Source organism: Esox lucius, chromosome 20 (assembly GCF_011004845.1).
Source record: "Esox lucius isolate fEsoLuc1 chromosome 20, fEsoLuc1.pri, whole genome shotgun sequence".
In the NCBI taxonomy this organism is placed as follows: Eukaryota; Metazoa; Chordata; class Actinopteri; order Esociformes; family Esocidae; genus Esox; species Esox lucius.
Genome location: NC_047588.1, coordinates 24,655,606 through 24,676,141, shown reverse-complemented (window position 1 = coordinate 24,676,141; position 20,536 = coordinate 24,655,606). Strand labels below are relative to the sequence as shown.

Below are 20,536 nucleotides of genomic sequence, written 5' to 3'. Positions count from 1 at the left end.
TTCCTACTACAACAGGACAATGACCCAACGCACAACTCCAAACTATGCAAAAACTATTTAGGGAAGAAGCAGTCAGCTGGCATTCTGTCTATAATGGAGTGGCCAGCACAGTCACCAAATCTCAACCTTATTGAGCTGTTGTGGGAACAGCCTGACCGTATGGTATGTGTCCATCAAGCCAATCCAACTTGTGGGAGGTGCTTCAGGAAACATGGGGTGAAATCCCAGATTACCTCAACAAATTGACAACTACAATGCCAATGGTGTTTTGTAATTGCTGCAATTGGAGGATTCTTTGACGAAAGCAAAGTTTGAAGGACACAGTTTGAAGGACACAATTTTTATTTCAATTAAAAATCATTATTTCTGACCTTGACTATATTTCCTATTCATTTTGCTATATTTCCTATTCAAACTAATTTAATATATGTTTTCATGGAAAAGAAGGATATTTCTAAGGGACTCTTTGCGGATGATGTTGTCGTGTTGGCCCCTTCAAGCCAGGACCTTCAGCATGCGCTGGGACAGTTTGCAGCCGAGTGTGAAGCGGTGGGGATGAGAATCAGTACCTCCAAATCCGAGGCCATGGTCCTCAGTCGGAAAATGGTGGCTTGCCCACTTCAGGTTGGTGAAGAGTGCTTGCCTCAAGTGGAGGAGTTTAAGTATCTAGGGGTCTTGTTTACGAGTGAGGGAAGGATGGAACGGGAGATTGACAGACGGATCGGTGCAGCTTCTGCAGTAATGCGGTCGATGTATCGGTCTGTCGTGGTGAAGAAAGAGCTGAGCCGTAAGGCGAAGCTCTCAATTTACCGGTCAATCTATGTTCCTACTCTCACCTATGGTCATGAGCTTTGGGTCATGACCGAAAGGACAAGATCTCGGATACAGGCGGCCGAAATGAGCTTTCTCCGCAGGGTGGCTGGGCGATCCCTTAGAGATAGGGTGAGAAGCTCGGTCACCCGGGAGGAGCTCGGAGTAGAGCCGCTGCTCCTCCACATCGAGAGGGGTCAGCTGAGGTGGCTTGGGCATCTGTTTCGGATGCCTCCGGAACGCCTTCCTGGGAAGGTGTTCCGGTCCCGTCCCACCGGGAGGAGACCCCGGGGAAGACCTAGGACACGCTGGAGGGACTATGTCTCCCGGCTGGCCTGGGAACGCCTCGGTGTCCCCCCGGAAGAGCTAGAGGAAGTGTCTGGGGAGAGGGAAGTCTGGGCATCTCTGCTTAGACTGCTGCCCCCGCGACCCGGCCCCGGATGAACTGGAAGAAGATGAATGATGAATTAATTTCTAAGTGACCTCAAACTTTTGAACAGTAGTGTACCAGCATATATTACCAGAAGACCTCTGTAGGTAATGTTTTAAGTCATGTTTCAATAATTTTTCCTACAAAATTGACCAGAGGTCCTGAATTATTCCCCATTTAAAAATTCTTACTGGTCTGTCTATCCGTTTGCAAGGACTTGTAGTGTCCTCATACTCATTAAACAAAACAGAGGCACTGTCAATTTATTGCAACAAAGCTGCACTCCAATAGATTCAGGGCTACTTACCTGCATAACATCAGGGAAAGCTCATGAGACAATCTCTGAGATGCTGAATCCAGTACAGATTAATAAAAGTGTAGATTTGACTTCTCAAGGCAAATTTGCTATTTTAATGATTGTATTTGTGTCTTTTATTTCAAGGCCTTGTGTATAAATCGGACAGTGTATTTAATTTTCCAACTACTGCTAGACAGCACTCAGAACGACACAACCACATTCTTATCAAGAGCCACACTTTACACAGGTAAATATTTTAACACTATAGTTGGAGATGACTATGTCTTAGACAATCCATCAAGCCCCAAAACTACTTGAGTAGTTACTCCATGACCTATTCCCCTATTCTCCTATTCCCTATTCCCATCAGTAAATTGATTTCCATGTTTAGCAATTCACTGTGCAACTTTATAGCTCCCCTCTGTAGTTCCCCTCTTTAGCTTGGTTTTTAAAACATATCTATATTCTTTTGTCCATGTAGCAATAAATTAGCTGACATTTTCTATGCTGATAGCATTTTGAAATGAATGAAAGAAGGCTTGCTAACTGCTAGCAATGTAAAAAGCTGATCAGCACAGTTTAGTTTGGAATTTACAGTGGGGAGAACAAGTATTTGAAACACTGCCGATTTTGCAGGTTTTCCCACTTATAAAGCATGTAGAAGTCTGTAATTTTTATCATAGGTACTCTTCAACTGTGTGTGACGGAATCTAAAACAAAATTCCAGATAATCACATTGTATGATTTCAAATACTTGTTCTCCCCACTGTATGCAGAGTTTTGAATGAAGCAGGGAGGGAGCAAGCTGGTTGAGTGGAACCAATTGTTGCAACTTCATCAAAGCTCATCTGAATCAAGATTGAAATGTCATGGGAAATAAAACCTTGTAGTGAAAAACAATGCAATTTAATTTGAAAATAATTACAAATAAAACAAACACATAATTTAAAACATAATTTAAAATACAGTTCCGGAAAAAATGAAGAGACCACTGCACCTTTTTCTTCCCTTTCCAAAAAAGCTGAAAAGGAAAGTTTGAGGAACAGCAGCGTTCAATTTGCAGTCGTCTGCAAATGAACCCTTCTGATCAAAACCTTCCATTTCAACTTTTTTGGAAAGGAAAGAAAAAGGTGCAGTGGTCTCTTCATTTTTTCCGGAGCTGTAGTAAACCTAACAAGCTAAGCGATTATAATGAAATCACAATGTTTTATTGTAATTACAGTCATTTATTTTTTATGCAAGACCTTGGCATGCCAAGGCAAAAACCCTTTTGTACCACTTTTGGCATTTATGCCTTAGGTTGCTGATTTCTGAATCATGCGTGCGATAATATCAATGTAATGTGTGGGACTTTTTCATTAATGTTTGCTTGGGAAAATAAATTAATGCACAGCCAATGACCATACCTACACAGTGCCAAGTGGTGGAATAAGGGAAAAAAAGACTTCCAAACGTGGACTATTTAATGTGAAAACATACAAATTATGTGTGAATTCAAATTTTGTCAGAAATATTATCAGTAATGCTTCGATTTCATAGTAAAATTTTTTTTGGTGAATTCTTAAAGAATAAAGGCATTTAAAACATCCAAGTGCATTGCCTCTAGTGTTAGTGCAGTGGCTGCTTTCCAACAGGACCCGTCATCTCACCTAGGACACGCGAGCGGATAAATGCCTCTATGAACAGCTTAATACTCTTTCAGTACACTGTCACTCAACAGGTTTTGTTTGTTTTACTCTTATGGGTTCTTAAAAATGATCTGAAGGAATTAGACAGCACCCAGATCAATATAAAAGTACCATCCCAAGACTAGTATGTGAACAAAACTGGCTTAAACTAAATTTTTTGATATATGATGCGTTAAAGATGCTGCTGAATGTGGAGGCAAATCCACAGGCTGGAACACGTGACCTGTTTATTCTGCAGAAACACACTGATTTACTCCTTATTTCCCAATGTTAAACTGCATTTTTCCCAATGTTAGAGAAACTTGTCCCAATTGTTATCGCTTTAGCAACAAAAAGGGCAAATGAATTATGTTGGCATCCACTCAACATGTCACAATATGACACCTATGCCTATGTCAGTGTCAGAAAACTATTTTTGTCACATATTTCAGTTGGTGTAGAAAACTGTTGTAGGATTAGATAGATCATACTTTTTCCATGCTTTCAACCTTTTTAAATTCAGTTTGTAAGTAAATATTTAGGATATTTTCTATGTAGTATTGATAAATGTGACCCCGGTACTTTGCCAAATCTCATTAGAACTTTGATTAGTCAGATGTAAAATCTGTTGGCCTCTTAAACTCAGATGTCGCGACCAAGGGCGATCTGACATTCTGGGTCACTGCCTCCGGTCCGTGTGCTGCTGTAGCATGTTTTTGAATATGACTTCCTGCTTTTACAGAAAATACTCTTATCTTCTGCTACTTTCCTGTTGAATACAGCATAAAATGCCAGAGGAAACAAATTTATCTCATATTTGATTGTAAGAAATGATTAAAAAAACTGTCTTTTTGCACATATTCACCAAGAGGGCCAATGACACAGGAGGGTAAAGAATGTGGTGACCCATACTGTGACACATTCTTACAGTTTTGATTATTGGTTTAGTGAATCATTTTATTGCAGGTCATCATATCCTGTTCATTTTATTGTTACTTTACTTTTGGGTCCTCCTTTGAAGGCCAGCTGGTATATGAGCGTCTTGTTCATTAACAAATGAAAGTGCAGGGAGCATTATGATAGTATGTATTCTGATATTTGTTAGAAAGCAACACGATTGGACAGCTGAACTTTGAAGAGCTGAACTTGCTTTACTCCGTTTTGCAACATGCAGTATATATTGTAGTTTCTTTATTAATTGTTGATTTTGGATCTAAATTCTCTGGGTAATCTTTTTCACCTGATGTTGGATACAGACCAAATGTAATCCTATTTACATTTTCTCACCTACAAATGGGTCATTTAATATACAGTACGTTACCCCTTTATTACCCCACCATTTACACAGGCAGGGCATGTAATAGGTTGGCCAACCAGTACAGCTGGTGTACAGCCTACAGTTGATCAGACCGAAAAATCCCCTTGCTTCCATATAATACAGGGTGTGAAATTGCTACTGTTTAGTTGTAGGCTACATCATTATTAAACAGTTATTGCTTTATTGACCTATGATGTTTCAATGCTTGCTGAATGCATTTTCCAACAAAGGAAAGTGAAAAGTATGCCCTGAGACAATAAAAGATCCGGCAGCAGGTTTCTGATACAGCACTGCATCTTTCCACCATTTTTCCGGTGGCACTGAATTTTGCAACAGTCACATTGAAATAGAGGAACTGAAACAGATGCTTTTATTTTTGGAAGAATCTACATTTTCACAGTCTCAAAGATGGTTGCCAAACATGCAGAGAAAGCCAGATATACAGTTCCAGATTTTGTTGTGTTAATTTACACCTCATTAAATATACATTACCCATATCAGGGCATCTAAAAGGTAGAAAAAACAATCTACACACAATACCCCATAATGATGAGGCGAAAAAAAAAATCTGAAATGTGGGCCACTTTATTGAAAATTATAAAGAAAAATAAATAATGTACATATTGTAAGCATTCAGACTCTTTGCAGTCATACTCCAAATTCAGCCCCAGGTGCATCTTGTGTCCTTTGATCATTCTTGTTATATTTCTAGAACTTGACTGGATTCCATCTGTAGCAAATTATATTTATTGGACATGATTTAGATAGGCAAACACCTGTTTATATAAGGTCCCACACTTTGTAATTCAAGTCAAGGCAAAAACAAGCCATGAATTCTTGTAGACCTCTGATGTAGTATTGTATCAAGGAATAAATCTGGGGGAGGTTATACATTTTTTTTAAGGCATTGAATGTTCCCCAGGGGTACGACAGGCTCCATCATTGTAAAATGATGGAATCACCAATCTTCCTAGAACTTTCCATCTTGACAAACTAACCGGACAAGAATAGACTTAGTCAGGGTGGTGACCAAGAACCCAATGGCCAACAGAGCTTTTCTGCAGGGTTAGGAAAACCTGTCAGGAAAACCATTGTTGCAGCCCTCCATCAATCAGGCCTTTATGGTAGAGTTGTAGATGGAAGCCACTCCTTAGCAAAAGGCATACGACATAACGCCTGAAGGAAAAAAAAATTCTGGTCCGATGAGACAAAAATCTAGCTATTAGGTCAGAATGCCAAGCACTACTTCTAGCGGAAACAAGGTGCCTCTTATCTCCTGGCTTTGAATATCATGCTTTGGGTATTCTCCCAGCAAAAGAGATGGGAGAATGGTCAGGATTGAGGGAAGGATGAACTGAGCAAAATACAAAGAGGTCACATATAAAGCAATGTTGTGTGGCCAAATTACCATTGACGGATAAATGCTGAACAGCTGGGCCCAGAATCCAGTGTGTCTATAATGAACAATGCTGGCACTAGGCCTGTTTTTTTCCCTTTCAATTTGTTTCCTTTTAAGGCCGAGTAAAACAATTAGGGAAGTTCCTACATAGTCAGTGACCGTCTTGTGTTATTATCAACAGCCAATTAAATTAGCCAGTGCCCGGCTACACTTTTCCCGTAGAGTCGGTCCTCTGGCCGGTAAACATCAATAACCAGCAGCTCTCCAGGAAAAGGTGCATTCTAGTCACACAATTAAAAGTTTCCAAACATCTCTGAAATCACACTGTTTAAATAAAATATATTCCACCTTGTATAAAACCAAACTCACCTTCTTTTAGACATATCACCATCAATCACAATGCTGATCCCAATCAAATTGAGGTTCAGGCAAAGGGATGTACTGCTCTCTTTCTTTTAATATGCGAGAATCCGATGCCATCCTTATTTTATTCTTTAAACCAAGATTTATTTGCCAAGTGGGGTGGGACTTTTCAAATAGAAATAGATTTCGGATAGATAATCATGTGATTGGAGGACGCCTTTCCAACTTGTTCTGTTTGATCACTAACTCACAAATAACTAGATTTGATCTTTTATCCAGCATAATTAGCTAAACTAATAAATGTTTTTTATGTGTATAATGATCATTTAGGAATATTTCCGCCTTGATCTGAAAGAAATTACTAGCTACTGACAGGCTTTTCATTATTTTTAAGTAAAACAGAACAAACAGTAGTATTCTGTGATTTTTGTGTAAAACTGAATTACACAAATGCAATGAAAGGAAAGACCTTTGTGCAGTCAGTGCAAATTATCTTTGTGATGGTTACATTCTGAATTATATTATGCCCATTAAAATAAACCACATTGCAACTTCATCAAAAATGAAAATACATCAAGAGTTTTTCCACTTAAATCCAAATTAGGCTGAGAGTCCGGGAAACTTCCATCACTGCGTCGTCTTCGCCAGGCCTGCATTGTTGTCCCTGCATCGTCTTCGACAGGCCTGCATTGTCATCCCTGCATCATTGTTGCCAGGCCTGTATTGTCATCATTGTCCCTGCATCATCATCATCCCTGCATTGTCATCCCTGTATTGTTGCTATATTTGATGTAGCTTAAATGTTTTCTTAGAGAAGTCCATGTCATGGTGACTAATAGGAAAGGGGGAATATTCAAATATTGTATTTAGCAGCAGTCTAATGCAAATAATTCAGTGTTTGCATTTCAACATTTTTATTTTGAAAATCTTTTGAAATTTGGTTTTTCAAGTGGGGTTCAGGAACTGAAAAGTTAGTTTAAAAGATTGATACCCAGGCTAGAATGCAACTTTATTATCTAGAAAGCTAACATTCTATATGGCTAGCCAATAAAGGAAGTATACAAAACAGACCATTGCTAATTAGAGTCAGAATGTCCGTAGTTGTAAATCTATAACCACTTCCACAAAGTCCAGTGTTAGCTATAGGTGGACCCTGACAGGTAGCAGTCAAACTATTGCTTCTAGTTGTCATGTAGTCAGTTAGCCATCTTAGGGACAAGCATGTGTTTTTGCGCAGTTACTAACCTAATATGACTATAGTAACACTTGCCCACTAAAAACATTTAATAGCATATATTTCCTTATCCAAAGTCCAGATGACTTGCAATCCACTAAATAAAGTTGTGTAACGTCTTTCCCGATGATTTCAACATTGCAGCTGTGATATGTTCAATAGACATCCAGTTGTTAGCTACTTACTCTTACTACATACAGAACCCAGTTCTTCTGGGACTAGTGTACTGTCCCATTAGTTCCTCCAATGCAATGTTTTAGTCCTGTTTAAATGTAGAATATTTTGGCAAAAGTGTTGGCAAAACCTTTTTTTGTTTAAAAATAACAGACTGTTACAATCCAGTGCCAGCCCGTCCACAAGGTTTAGGGCCCATTTATAATTAGTAAAAACAAAATATATATATATAATTGAAGAAAACTTAATCAACAGATTATGTTAAACATTTTCCTAGAAGTGTGGGAAATATTTGGGCATATTCCTATTCTGTTCTAAACACGCTGTTTAGTAATCTACTAGTGTGCCAGCAGACCTCTGGGTGTGGGCTTCATACCCAGCTTCACACCCTGATGAATCAAGAAGATCATATGGATCACATAACTTCACACACCCAAGTTAATAGACACTGAAATTAAAATACTGTACTTTGCACCAGGTAGTTGAAATAATCGTATGACAGTCACTGCCACAGAAAGGCTTATGCTTTTAAAAAAAAAAAAAAAAGGCAGTTAGGATAACCCTTACATCGGCATCCAGCAAGCTACAGAATCAAATAACATACAACTAAAGGAATAAATAATATACTGGTAAATCATCGTTGAACTGGTATGAAAAAGAATGGCTGTGTGGCTCACCCGAACATAGTAAACAAAATCAGACATAATGCCTGAGATGTTTTCCAGAGATGCCTTTCTTAACATCTCTGATGAAGCTCACACAACCTAGCCATATGTTAGCACAGCTAATCAAATAGCCTTCTTTTAGCAAATAGCTAAAAGAAGGCTACAAATATGGTTTCATAAACACAACCTCAAAGTTGATATTAATCAGCAAATCTTATCAAAGAAAATGTTGGGGATCTAACAAAACCACTGGAATGACCACTAAGGAAAGGCACATCTATAATGTGCAACTGGACTGTAGTTCCTCACCTGCATGGTAATAACAGCTTATTCAGAGTTTCGTGAAGTCGTTTGATGAAGCTTTTGGTGCTTTGCTTCCATTTCTTTTTGTGAGTTCCCACCAATCACACTATAAGCACTGTCATTGCTTCTGATACGTTCAAAAAACAGTGACCGAACCATTTCCCTGATTAAAAGACCAGTTAAACAAGCATGACTTGTGCAGCAGCACAAAAGCACAACTCACACCTGGGATTTGAACTTCGCAAACCTTTTATAATGAGGCTATTTCCAGGCGCACAACTTGGTATTGCCGTCTCTTCACATTAACATACAGATCAGGGCGGATAACAGCTCCAGGCCACACAATCAAGACATTATTAACTTGGTCCCATGGACGTCCGACAGCATGCGTGTCAGTTCAGTGGATAACAGGCTCTCTCTCATCAGATTCCACATAATGCAACCCAATGTGAGCTCCTAAACCCTAATAAGGTACTGGTGATTCCTGCCCTGGTGGAACCAGCCTGACCTCTGCACTCACCATTGTTTCAATTCATACCTTGTTTCTAAAGTTACTCACTTTTACTTAGAAAGTGAAAACAATTTGAGTGAAACAGTCAGTGAGCCTGGATATAAATGTCTGCACGTCAAGTGGAGTGAGATCCAATCTGCAATCCCTTCTTAGAGGCAGCTACTCTTAGATGAGCTACCGATAGCCACTGTCCAGGTGACCAAATGGGATTTGTTCATGTAATAACCCCCAGTGAAGTGAAATTAGAACAATCTTTCACAATGTTAAACCAAGCTGATTTCTGTTTTTTTTGTTGTCTTGTTTGATTGATTTGAGATAATAGTCATTTGCAACTAAACGGCGTGTACAGCTGGTCCTGGAACAGCTGGTCCATCAGCAGATGTAGACTATCTGGCAATTACCCAGATGTTTCCATTACATTTTCCTATACATTATCCTGATGTTGAAACCACTCAAATTACTAATTTTGGAAAAGCATGAGTTGTATCAAAACTTTGTAGAAAATGTAGGCTACATGATGAGTGAGATAATTAGATGCTCAAAATAGCTAGCTGTCTGGCATACCCTCTCTGCATGACAGTGTATTTAAGCATACCATTTTCTTGGAAACCAGGTTATGCTGGATGAGGAAAATAAGCTATTTGTGGTACTTTTTCCACATTGTATTGTTTCCCCTCACAGCTAGTGTTTCTCTAGTTGCCCACGGTCATCTTTCCACATAATTTGGAGTTTCATTAGAGACTGAATAATGCAAGAGGTTCACCACCTCTGGTTAAGGGGGGCTGCGCTGATTGTCAAGGATACAGTATTTGGGGCAACAGGCTGGACTTTGTTTTCCCAGGTAGTTATGTACTGGGTTTGACTATATGCCAAGAGGATGCGTTTCTGTGGTTCAGCCGCTACAACGTCAACGTGGTAACTGTAAAAAAATTAAATAAAGCTAGGATTATTGAAGTAATTAAGAATGTTAGACCTAACATCTGTTTGGGTATGCCACAGGCACGAACAACGCATAAGGTAATTGTTGCAAATTAACTAGGCTTATCGAGAGCAGGGTTTTCTTTCTATTAATAATGAATTCAGAAATGATGATGAATGCTTCAGAATCCAGCCTAGACTACTCCTAGCATTTATCCAAAGGCCAACACGGATGGGTGCTGGCTCGCCATATTGGTCTTGGGTGGCCTTTTTGATGATAGCACATTCTCTGCCTGTCCAAGGCCTGGATAAACAACCTGTATTACAGTTAGGCCTATTACAAATGAGGTCATTTCAAAAGGGCTTGAAATTATATTATGTTTCCAAAGGGAAAACATTATAAAACAAATGTAGCCTAGACACTCAGAGTAAGCAACATGATGCATAATATAGTCAAATGAATGTTACGCTTATGTGGAGCTTTGGGTGAAATTAGATTGAAATTGTGGAAAACAATCAATGTTGCCAACGTAGCCCACGTCACACCATACCACCTCTCCGCATTGCAGTTTCCCGAAGGTTGTCTGAAAATGTGCAATCTTAGACTGTAAACTCCAACCACCCATCATTAATACATTAAGTCCCTGTTAAAACTTCCATCCAGGTTAAATCAGTTGCACGCCTGGATGCCATGGCAATAAACAGCACACCTTGTGTAAAGTCAAAGTGGGCTGCACTGATCTGTTTTGGACCCATCAGATCAACTCTGAAAATGACCAAGAATCGGTCTAGCTGTCTGCTGCCTAACAGAGTGATTCATAAAGACACACATAACGAAGCTCAGATATGTTGAAGTATACATGTTTTAATGTACAGAAGCTACATTCTGATCCTATTTTCACATGACTTGTAACATACCATTCCAGTGTAAATCTAATTGTACTGATGTAAGCCTCTTGCAACATGTCACCTCTGCCATAGTCTGCATTCACACTGGCAGGGAAATCCAGAGCTTTATTCTCTAGAAGATATTTCGTATGAAAAATATTTATTTATTGGTCAAAGTCATTATTAGAAAGAAACATCAGAATTAGGAAACCTGTCACGGCTGGCTCTCCACCTGCCCCTCACAAGCACTCTACCTCACTGGCTTTCTAGCTGTCATCACACAAACGCACCCTCCCAATCACCTGCATCTGTTCCTCATTGCAATCTTGCCCAGGCGGACCCCATCAGCTCATCGCCTACCCTATACATGGCAGCCACATTGTTCAGTCTGTTGTCAGATCTTATCCAATCTTGTGTAGCGCTGCCACACAATCCTTCAGCCTCGAACCCTTCACCTATGTTGTGTCAAGTCTGTTTGTCTGTCGTATTCTGGCCACTCTTTTATATCATTAAAACCAATCCGCCTGTGTCTGCATCCGTTGCCCTCGCCTCTGTACATTACAATTCCTCATGCTAATAAAAATGGTTTTCATCCATCAGTTCAGAGGGTTTGACTCATTTGTTTTAGTTCAAGTCAATACTTTAAAATGTGTGTGGAGTGTCCAACGGGGATTCTACATAAACACAACTAAAAGTAGAAGAAGCGAAACAGAAGCCGTATGTTAACATAACTGGAAATCTCCCTTCGTGTCTAACTTCATTGTCCCACTCTTTCCCCTAGGGCTCCAGCTATGCCTTTATCATCAACTGCTCCATTAGCATGTCCACCGGGTGTCTTCTGATTCTCATCATAGCCTTCCATTACAAGGACGTCAGGGTGAGTGTGTGCTCTCTGACCTCTGATCCCATTACTGACTGGTCAAGCAGGGCTGTCTATCACAGGAGGGATGTAGAATTGAAGGCTGGGGCCGAATTGGAATTTTCCTGTTCTCTATGAGGGTTAATTTGTTATTCAAAATTAATTTGTCATTGTATTTTTTCTTGTACTAGTTTCAAACTTTGATTATAGCCAACTGGTTTGTTTGTTGGATAGTCACAATTTCTAGATTTTTTTCCCTTGAGGATATCTTGATTACACACACAGAGTATCAGCAGGACTTCCTAGGAGAAGTAATCATGAAGTGGCTTACACAGAGACTGCGTTGGTTGTCCTTCTTTCATTCTTGCGCTGTAAAACCTTGTGAATGCACCAGCTCCCAGGACTTTAAGACACAATCCTTCCAATTCCTTTACAGCTTTCCCCACCACCATGTGTTGTAAAAATGAGCAAGGTGCCTTGTAACACCCAGAAAAAAATGCTTCCTCCACAATAAGATTATTTTTAATCAGGCAAAAACATTTGCCAGTACAGTGAGGACATTATGCAATTCTGAAAACAAGGTTCATATTCTAATACTGACACATGAACGACAAATCTGAAGCCTGATATTTTTTTCTTCTTAATTATATTAGGCATGTTCAGATTTGTTTGTGTTTAATTTAGATGTACTTGGTGTTCAGAATGTTCAGTGGCACCTAAAACATACTTTCTGATCATTGAACGTATTTTGGGTTGACTTCAGTAGTTGAATGGCTAGCTGAGAGAAGGGGAGCTCTGCACAAGTGCTGCGGGGAGATAAGGGGATTGAGGTTTTTGGTGGAGGCGTAGCTTATTAGTTAGGGAAAACGCAGCATGCTGGCAGTGCAACCCAGTTTTAACCCAACTTCATTAAAAATACATTGAAAACACCAGCTAATTGATTTAGAGCCTCAAGTTACAAATAATATAGTGTAAGTTGCGACATTTTACACATTCCCCTAGAAAGGGAAGAGGAAATGAATAGAGAAAAAGCAAGATGACATTTCCATATTATGGGTCAACAAAAAACATAATTTGTTGATCATTCTGTGAGCAGTGTGCGGGAGGAGTTCAATGCAACACATCTTCCCAATATCATCCCCTGTCACACTCCTTATATAAAGGAAGTGTAATTGCTATCCACTACCTGGGCAGCAGTTTCTTAACTTTTGGTCCATCCAAGCTAACGTTTGTAGGGTGTGAGAATGTTTTAGCTCTTAACTAAGCAAATTTTGGCGTTGTCGAGTTATAAGAACATTCACATAAAACTGCCTTATACCAGTAGATTTGCAAGAGCCAGACTGATAGAGTAAACATTTCTCTGCCACATACACACAAAGAGCAATTTCTCACAAAACATGATGATGTCTTGATGTTTCAAAGACAAGATAATTGACCTCTGGGGGTTTTAAGAAAACGTTCTTCTAACTTTAAAACCAGAACAGTCTATACAGGTTCTCAGGACTTATTTTATTACATAGATTGAATATTAACTAACTACCAGCAAACCAAACATTAGGGGAACAAATGTACCATTAAAAAAACGGTCTCAAATCCTAGAATTTTAGCTGAGATCCTGCGTAATTAAATTTGGAGTAGGATAGCAGGCTACATTACATGATCAATCCAATATCGATTGTAACCAAAACTAACTGAACTGACTGTACCAAATCTCCTACTTGACACAGCTGTGTGATATGCATAATTCATTTGTGTACTAGCTGACAATGCTGAGTAGCATGACGTGGTTGTATGGGGTTTCGTGTTTGGCCCAGGAACAAGGAGCTGCAGGAGAGAGAGATATACACTACCGTTCAAAAGTTTGTGGGCACTTAGAAATGTCCTTGTTTTCAAAAGAAAAGCACATTTTTTGTCCATTATAATAACATAAAATTTATCAGAAATACAGTGTAGACGTTGTTAATGTTGTAAATGACTGTTGTAGCTGGAAATGTCTGACCTTTAATGGAATATCTACATAGGAGGTCAGAGATCCATTATCAGTAACCATCAGTCCTGTGTTCCAATGGCACCTTATATTTGCTAATCCAAGTTTATCATTTTAAAAGGCTACTTGATCTATTAAAAAACATGTTTCAATGATTGTAGCACAGCTGAAAACTGTTGTGCTGATAAAAGAAGGTTCTCTAGACTGGTTGAGTATCTGGAGCATCATGAATTTTGCGTTCAGTTACTGGCTCAAAATGGCCAGAAACTATTATATTCTTGTTCTGAGAAATGAAGGTTATTCCATAAGAGATATTACCAAGAAACTAAAGATCTCATACAATGCTGTATACTACTCACTTCACAGAACAGCGCAAACTGGCTCTATCCAGAATAGAAAGAGGTTTGGGAGTTCTCGATGTACAACCAAGCAAGAAGACAAATACATTACAGTGTCTAGTTTGAGAAACAGACACCTCACAGCTCCACAACTGGCAGCTTCATTAAATAGTAGCCTCAAAACACCAGTCTTTACGACAGTGAAGAGGCTACTCTGGGATGCTGGCCTTCTAGGTAGAGTTCCAAAGAAAAAGCCATATCTCAGACTAAGACGGGCAAAAGAACACAGACAATGGACAGAGGACAAAAACTGTTATGGACACACAAATCTAAGTTTGAGGTGTTCAGATGGGGTGCTTTGGTGGTGGTAAAGTGGTAGATTTTTACAGGGTAAAAGGGATCTTGATGAAGGAAGGCTATCACATTTTGCAACACCATGCCATACCCTGTGGACAGTGCTTGACATGAGCCAATTTCCTCCTACAACAGGACAATGACCCAAAGCACAGCTCCAAACTATGCAACAACTATTTAGGTAAGACACAGTCAGCTGGTATTCTGTCTATAATGGAGTGGCCAGCACAGTCACCGGATCTCAACCCTACTGAGCTGCTGTAGGAGCAGTTTGACCATATGGTACGTAAGAAGTGCCCATCAAGCCAATCCAACTTGTGGGAGGTGCTTCAGGAAGCATGGGGTGAAATCTCCTCAGATTACCTCCAAACATTTACAACAAGAAGGCCAAAGGTCTGCAGGGCTGTAATTGAGGATTATTTGACCAAAGCAAAGTTTGAAGGACACAATTATTATTTCAATTAAAAATCATTATTTCTAACCTTGTCAACCTTATTTGTCTAACATTATTTCCTATAGATTTTTGCTATATTTCCTATTCAAACTAATTTTCATTTTCCTTCATTGCACATTTAGAATTGACATTTGTACTGCATTGGCCTTCATTGCACGTCTACACATTCCACTTGTAACATACACTATAATTAATGCTTAAATTATGTACATTTCCTGCCCTCTTCTATTTGCACTTCTGGTTAGATGCCAACTGCATTTCGTTGTACTGTGTGTGTACTTGTTCAGTGACTATAAAGTTGAATCTAAATCTAATCTCATGTATATTTTCATGGAAAACAAGGACAAGGACATTTCTAAGTCACCCCAAACATGTGAACGTTACCTATCAGATGTAAAGAAGAGTGTTGGGGCAATACATTTACTCAGTGTGTTTGTTTTTATTCTTTTATTTTGGTGCTCCCAAGATTAAACTCCAGGTAGCACGTTTAAGAACGAGGTGTGGCAATTTCAATGGAGGTGGCTGAAGTCCCGCTTCTGCACTGTGAGGAACTGTTTCCTGATATGCATATTGCAGTTTTAATTGTCATGAGTTAAAACGACACCACAAAGCAACATAAATCTGATGTTGAGAAAACACATTAATCATTCATTGTTAAAGTGATATATGGGTGTTGTGTCATGTCAACCTAAGGCTAGAAAAGATTTGATTCTATCTTGTGTCACAACTCCCACATTCTTGACTTTTGCTGGCTCTGTCTGCTCGGGTGTGTCTTTGTTTGCCTTGGCCTGTCTCAAAAAAAAAAAAATGAATCATGTCCCTGTCACTCCTATTTTTAACTGCTACCTTTAGTTAGTCTGTATTTACTTAATGCCTCATCAAATTAACAGGCCTCTATTAACAAGCTTTTCTTTCCTGTCTCTCCCATGCAATCACTTTCTTTCTGTCGCTATATTTTCCTTGTTTTCTACCTCTCCACTCCCACCTGCTCTCCCTCATCCCTGTCTCTCCTGTACCTCCCCTCTCCCCACCTTCTCCAGCTCTTCATCATCGACCACAACCAGGTGGACTGGCGCATCGCCATGACGAGCCCCAGGGTGCTGGGCATCTCCCTGGAGCTGTTGGTCTGTGCCATCCACCCTGTGGGCACCTACTGGGAGGTGGGCAGCTCCGCGCCTCTGGCCAGGGAGGGTGTAAAGGTCAACTCCTCCAACTCGCCTCCGCTGTGTGTGTCATTTCACTACGGAGAGGCATTAATGGACACAGAGCTGCTGCTATCGGCACTGATGTTCCTCAGGCTGTACCTAGTCCACAGAGCAATCCTGTTGCACAGCAAAGTGCTGCTCAGTGCCTCCTACAGGAGTATCGGGTCACTCAACAACATCAACTTCACGTTCCGCTTTGTGCTCAAGGTGCTGATGAACAAGTACCCGGGGCGCACGCTGACCGTCTTCATCTTCCTCTTCTGGCTCATCGCCTCCTGGATGCTCACGCTGTGTGAGAGGTGGAGTAGCGGGATGCAAACACTGTCCCTCACACACAAACACACACACACACACACACACACTCTCTCTCCACTTTGAGATTTACACGCACTGAGGGATGTCTGTGTGACGGAAGAGGAAATGTAGACGCGCAGTGAAAGTTGTTAAACTTTCCAACTTTGACAAATTACAGAAGAAAAGTCAAATATCTTAATATAACACATTGCTATGACAGCAGAGACAGACAGACTGACACACACACATGCAAGTGGGTCTACAACCCCATACCTCACCCCGTAGTTAATAACAAATGGAGTAGGCCATATAGTTGCTCAAAGTAGCTAATATCTTTCTTCCTTGTGAACCAATATATATATATATATATATATATATATATATATATATATATATATATATATGTACCATCCCAGGCCTCTATAGTTAATGTTTATCAATTAATCTGCATGTTAATCAAAATGTGATGGTTTGGTAATCTAGTCTGATGATGAACAGTTTGTAGGACTTCTGATTAGCAACAAATAGGTGTAAAAGATTTTACTGTATAGTACTGTAGTTCCATTGAGACAATAGAACATTTAATGTTATATTAAAATGGTTAATAGGACACTCAAGGAAACAAATATTTTCAAAGTCTACCCATTTCTGTGGCTGTTTCACTTTTTCTCTAGATAGTTTCCCTTCCATGTTCTCTTTTCTCTAATTGAAACAGATATGCAACCACTTATTTCTAAGGCTGTTTAACCTTCTGACTAGATCATTTCATCTCCATGTTCCTTTTCATCAAATCGAAACAAATATTGCATTACTACCCACACAGCCACCATAGATTTAGATCAGGGGTGGGCAAACTTTTGGCCACATTTGTTTATCATAAATTATTTGCAGGCCAGGAAAGAGCAAAACATTTTAACATTAATACAGTAGGTCCCTTATAATGTCGAAATAATTTCTATTCAGATTAGAATGGGCTAGTGAGTTCTTTTTTACTTCCCCTCAAAACAATTTGATTACGTACTGTGTGCCAGTTGGAATTGCCAGATTAGGCCCGCAGGCCCTAGTTTGGCCACCCCTGATTTAAATAAATCACAGTGTAACTAAATTCATGGATATTTGGATGTCCAGATAAAAAATGTCACATATAGGTTTCCTAGCCAGTGTATCTCTGACTTTGTCTGACTCACAGATTCACTTGGACATCCAATAAGATCTACTGTATGAACTCTATGAATATCTTAATGTAAGACGATACATACAGCCAGCTGAGAAATTAAAGGAAAAACCTGAACTAATCAGTGGAGGAACATAATGAATGCAGATGCTTCCATACAGGTGTAATGCATGATACAATTAAGAACTTAACATCCGATCATATTCTGTGGCGTGTATAACAATGCTAAGCCCTGTTGAACAGAGTTTTGGATGAAGACAGCAGGAGGAAAGGATCTAAGGGACTTTAAAAGAGGGTTCATTATAGGGGCACAGATGGCAGGAGCTTCAGACAAAGACTGCTCAACGTGCTAGTGAATTAATAGGAACAGTGATTAGAGTTACATCTGCATTAAGACCAATGGGAAACAAATATGTAAACAGGGTCGTAAATTGTGGTGGAAAGTGCACATTCGATGACATTGATGCTCATGCATTACTGCAGTATGTGAAGAAAAACAGATGAGCAACTTTTTCCCAGGTGACTGAGAAAGTCAATGCAGAACGTGGTCAAACTGTCAAACTGTCCATCAACAACAACACAGAGAAACATTATATTAGGGTTGCAGTACATAAAGGAAAATAATGACAGTTATATGGTCAGATGAGTCATCCTTCACCATATTCTTGACGAGTGAGCGCATGTGCGGCAAACAGCAAGACAACCGTACAGGCTTGAATGTTACACTGAGGGGGTCCTGAGGCTCTGTTATGAAGTGAGGGAATTTTCCAGGCATGGTTTGGGTCTACTTGTCATCTTAAAGAGAAGGGTCACTAAAGTTATCAAAAATATTTTCTGAGTGATCCCCTTTATCTTATGCTGAAACATTTCTATCCTGATGTGGGGGGTCTCTTCCAGGATGACAATGCCCACATCCACAGGCCAAGAGTGGTCATTGAATGATGACACGGCTTTGGCAGTCATCAGATCTCAACCCATTTTTTAGACAGTGCTCTCCACCGCCATCCTCACAACACCAAATGAGGGAATATCTTCTGGAAGAATAATGTTCCCACCATCCAGTAGAGTTCCACAGACTTGTAGAATCAATGCCAAGGCACATTGTTCTGGCGGCTCTGGCCAAACGCTTTACTGAGACACTTTATGATGGTTTTTCCTTTAAATTTGTCACCCGTCTGTATGTATTTAGCTTTGTTTTGTGTGACCCCAGCTGTTTTACCATCTACAGGCAAACGCAGGAGACGACGGGTCGCATGGACACAGCTCTCTGGCTCATTGCCATCACCTTCCTCACCGTGGGATATGGAGATGTGTCCCCCAAAACCAGCTGTGGCAAATTGGTGTGCCTCTTCACTGGAGTCATGGTAAATATGTTTGGATGACAGAAATGGAGGGAGGGTGAATTCACATTTCAGCCATCTAAGCATGATAAAGCATCCATTTGGAAGGTCACATTTTAGCACAGCTGTAAAGTACAGCTGTAAATTAGAGTACATAATCTACTGTACATTTTCCTCAAATGGCTCTACGTCTTTGCAGTTAGAAGAATCAAGGGTACTGTTAATTATATTCAGGGCTCTTAAACTTTCCATTACATTTTAGTCATTTAGCGTCTTATCCAGTACCATTTACAGGAGAGATTAGGGTTAACAATCTTGCTCAAGGACAAAGCAATATATATTTTTTTCTTGTCAGATTCATGAACTTCTTGGGTATTGGTTCAAAACATATTGACGTACAGTTGAAGAACCGTGGTATCTAATCCAAAAAATTACTTTGCTGGTGACAGCTGGCCGCTGGGTCCATACCACCATCTGCAGGTACATACCACCCTGTCACTTTCAGACATTAACAAGATGAAACGCTGCCTGAACACCTCCTCCACACAAGTCGGATTGCTTGAACAGTGGAGAGGAGAACCTCCCCCAGTGTACTATCTATTTCTTCTCGTCAAGAGCAGGGGATCTAGTTTCAGGCGTTTCTTTGAACACCTGCTACGTTAGGTTAGGCACATACAGAAGGAATGACATGCCATTCCGTGCTAATCCAAAACTAGATTTGGCACTACTCCACTATACTATTGTTCTGTTCTCTCAGTGGTCGAACTGTGTAGTAGGACATGTTCAGAGAGAATGACCGATGTGTTGATTGTGTGTATTTAAATTTGAGATAAAGGCTGTTGGTTAATGGTTTAGTGAAGTGCATCTGTGAGCCTCTCTGGTACCAGGCACTCTATCACCCCACACACAGTAGCTAAGGCCCTGGAATACCAACCAGCATTTCCATCACACTCTTCTCACACACACTGAAGTCGAAGTTGAGAGCTGTCTTTGCCCCTATAAACCATGTTGTTATGTAGGCGTCTTGAAACGGAAGAGAGGAGGGGAGACATGGAAGGTTACAGTGGGACCTGGGTTGATAATGTTGAACTTTATTTTTAGAGGACATTTCATACAGAATGCAGCCCCAAGGTGCTCTATGTGATAACAAAATATGACCTTTCACTTGTTGAACGACAAGAGCGGCGTTGTTATGGACACATGTATTGTTATGTCTCTAACTCGAGTGCTTTGGTTACACCCATTATAGGGTTCATGCAGTAGAAAAAAAGCACTGAAGTAGAAAAAGGCACTGTAAACCTAAGCCCAGTTAGTCATATATTCAAGCAGTCTGAGTGCCAGGAAAAGTACCGTAAATACATTTCAGGTGTAATGTAATTGTTTACAAAACAATTCACCTTCGAGTAAGAATGTATAGGTCAATATCTAGGGATGTAGGTTTAATCAGACTACAAGGATTAGAATGAGAGACAAGGGTTCAGGGGAAAGTTGTTATATCACAGTGAGAAAAAGAGACAGATGGAGAGTATAGGTAGAGGGGCATCCTACTATAG

At 39.9% G+C, this 20,536-nt stretch overlaps 1 protein-coding gene across 2 annotated transcripts in view; it reads left to right on the top strand.

Moving 5' to 3' along the window:
- The window catches only part of kcnn4 (potassium intermediate/small conductance calcium-activated channel, subfamily N, member 4), a 40,438-nt gene that overhangs the window by 2,285 nt on the left and 17,617 nt on the right, over positions 1 to 20,536 (top strand). For both annotated transcript variants that reach the window (XM_010885013.4, XM_010885014.4), the window contains exons 2-4: positions 11,760 to 11,855; positions 16,011 to 16,474; positions 18,872 to 19,007. In XM_010885013.4, the coding sequence (XP_010883315.2) occupies positions 11,760 to 11,855; positions 16,011 to 16,474; positions 18,872 to 19,007 (696 nt within the window). The remainder of the gene's footprint in view (positions 1 to 11,759; positions 11,856 to 16,010; positions 16,475 to 18,871; positions 19,008 to 20,536) is intronic.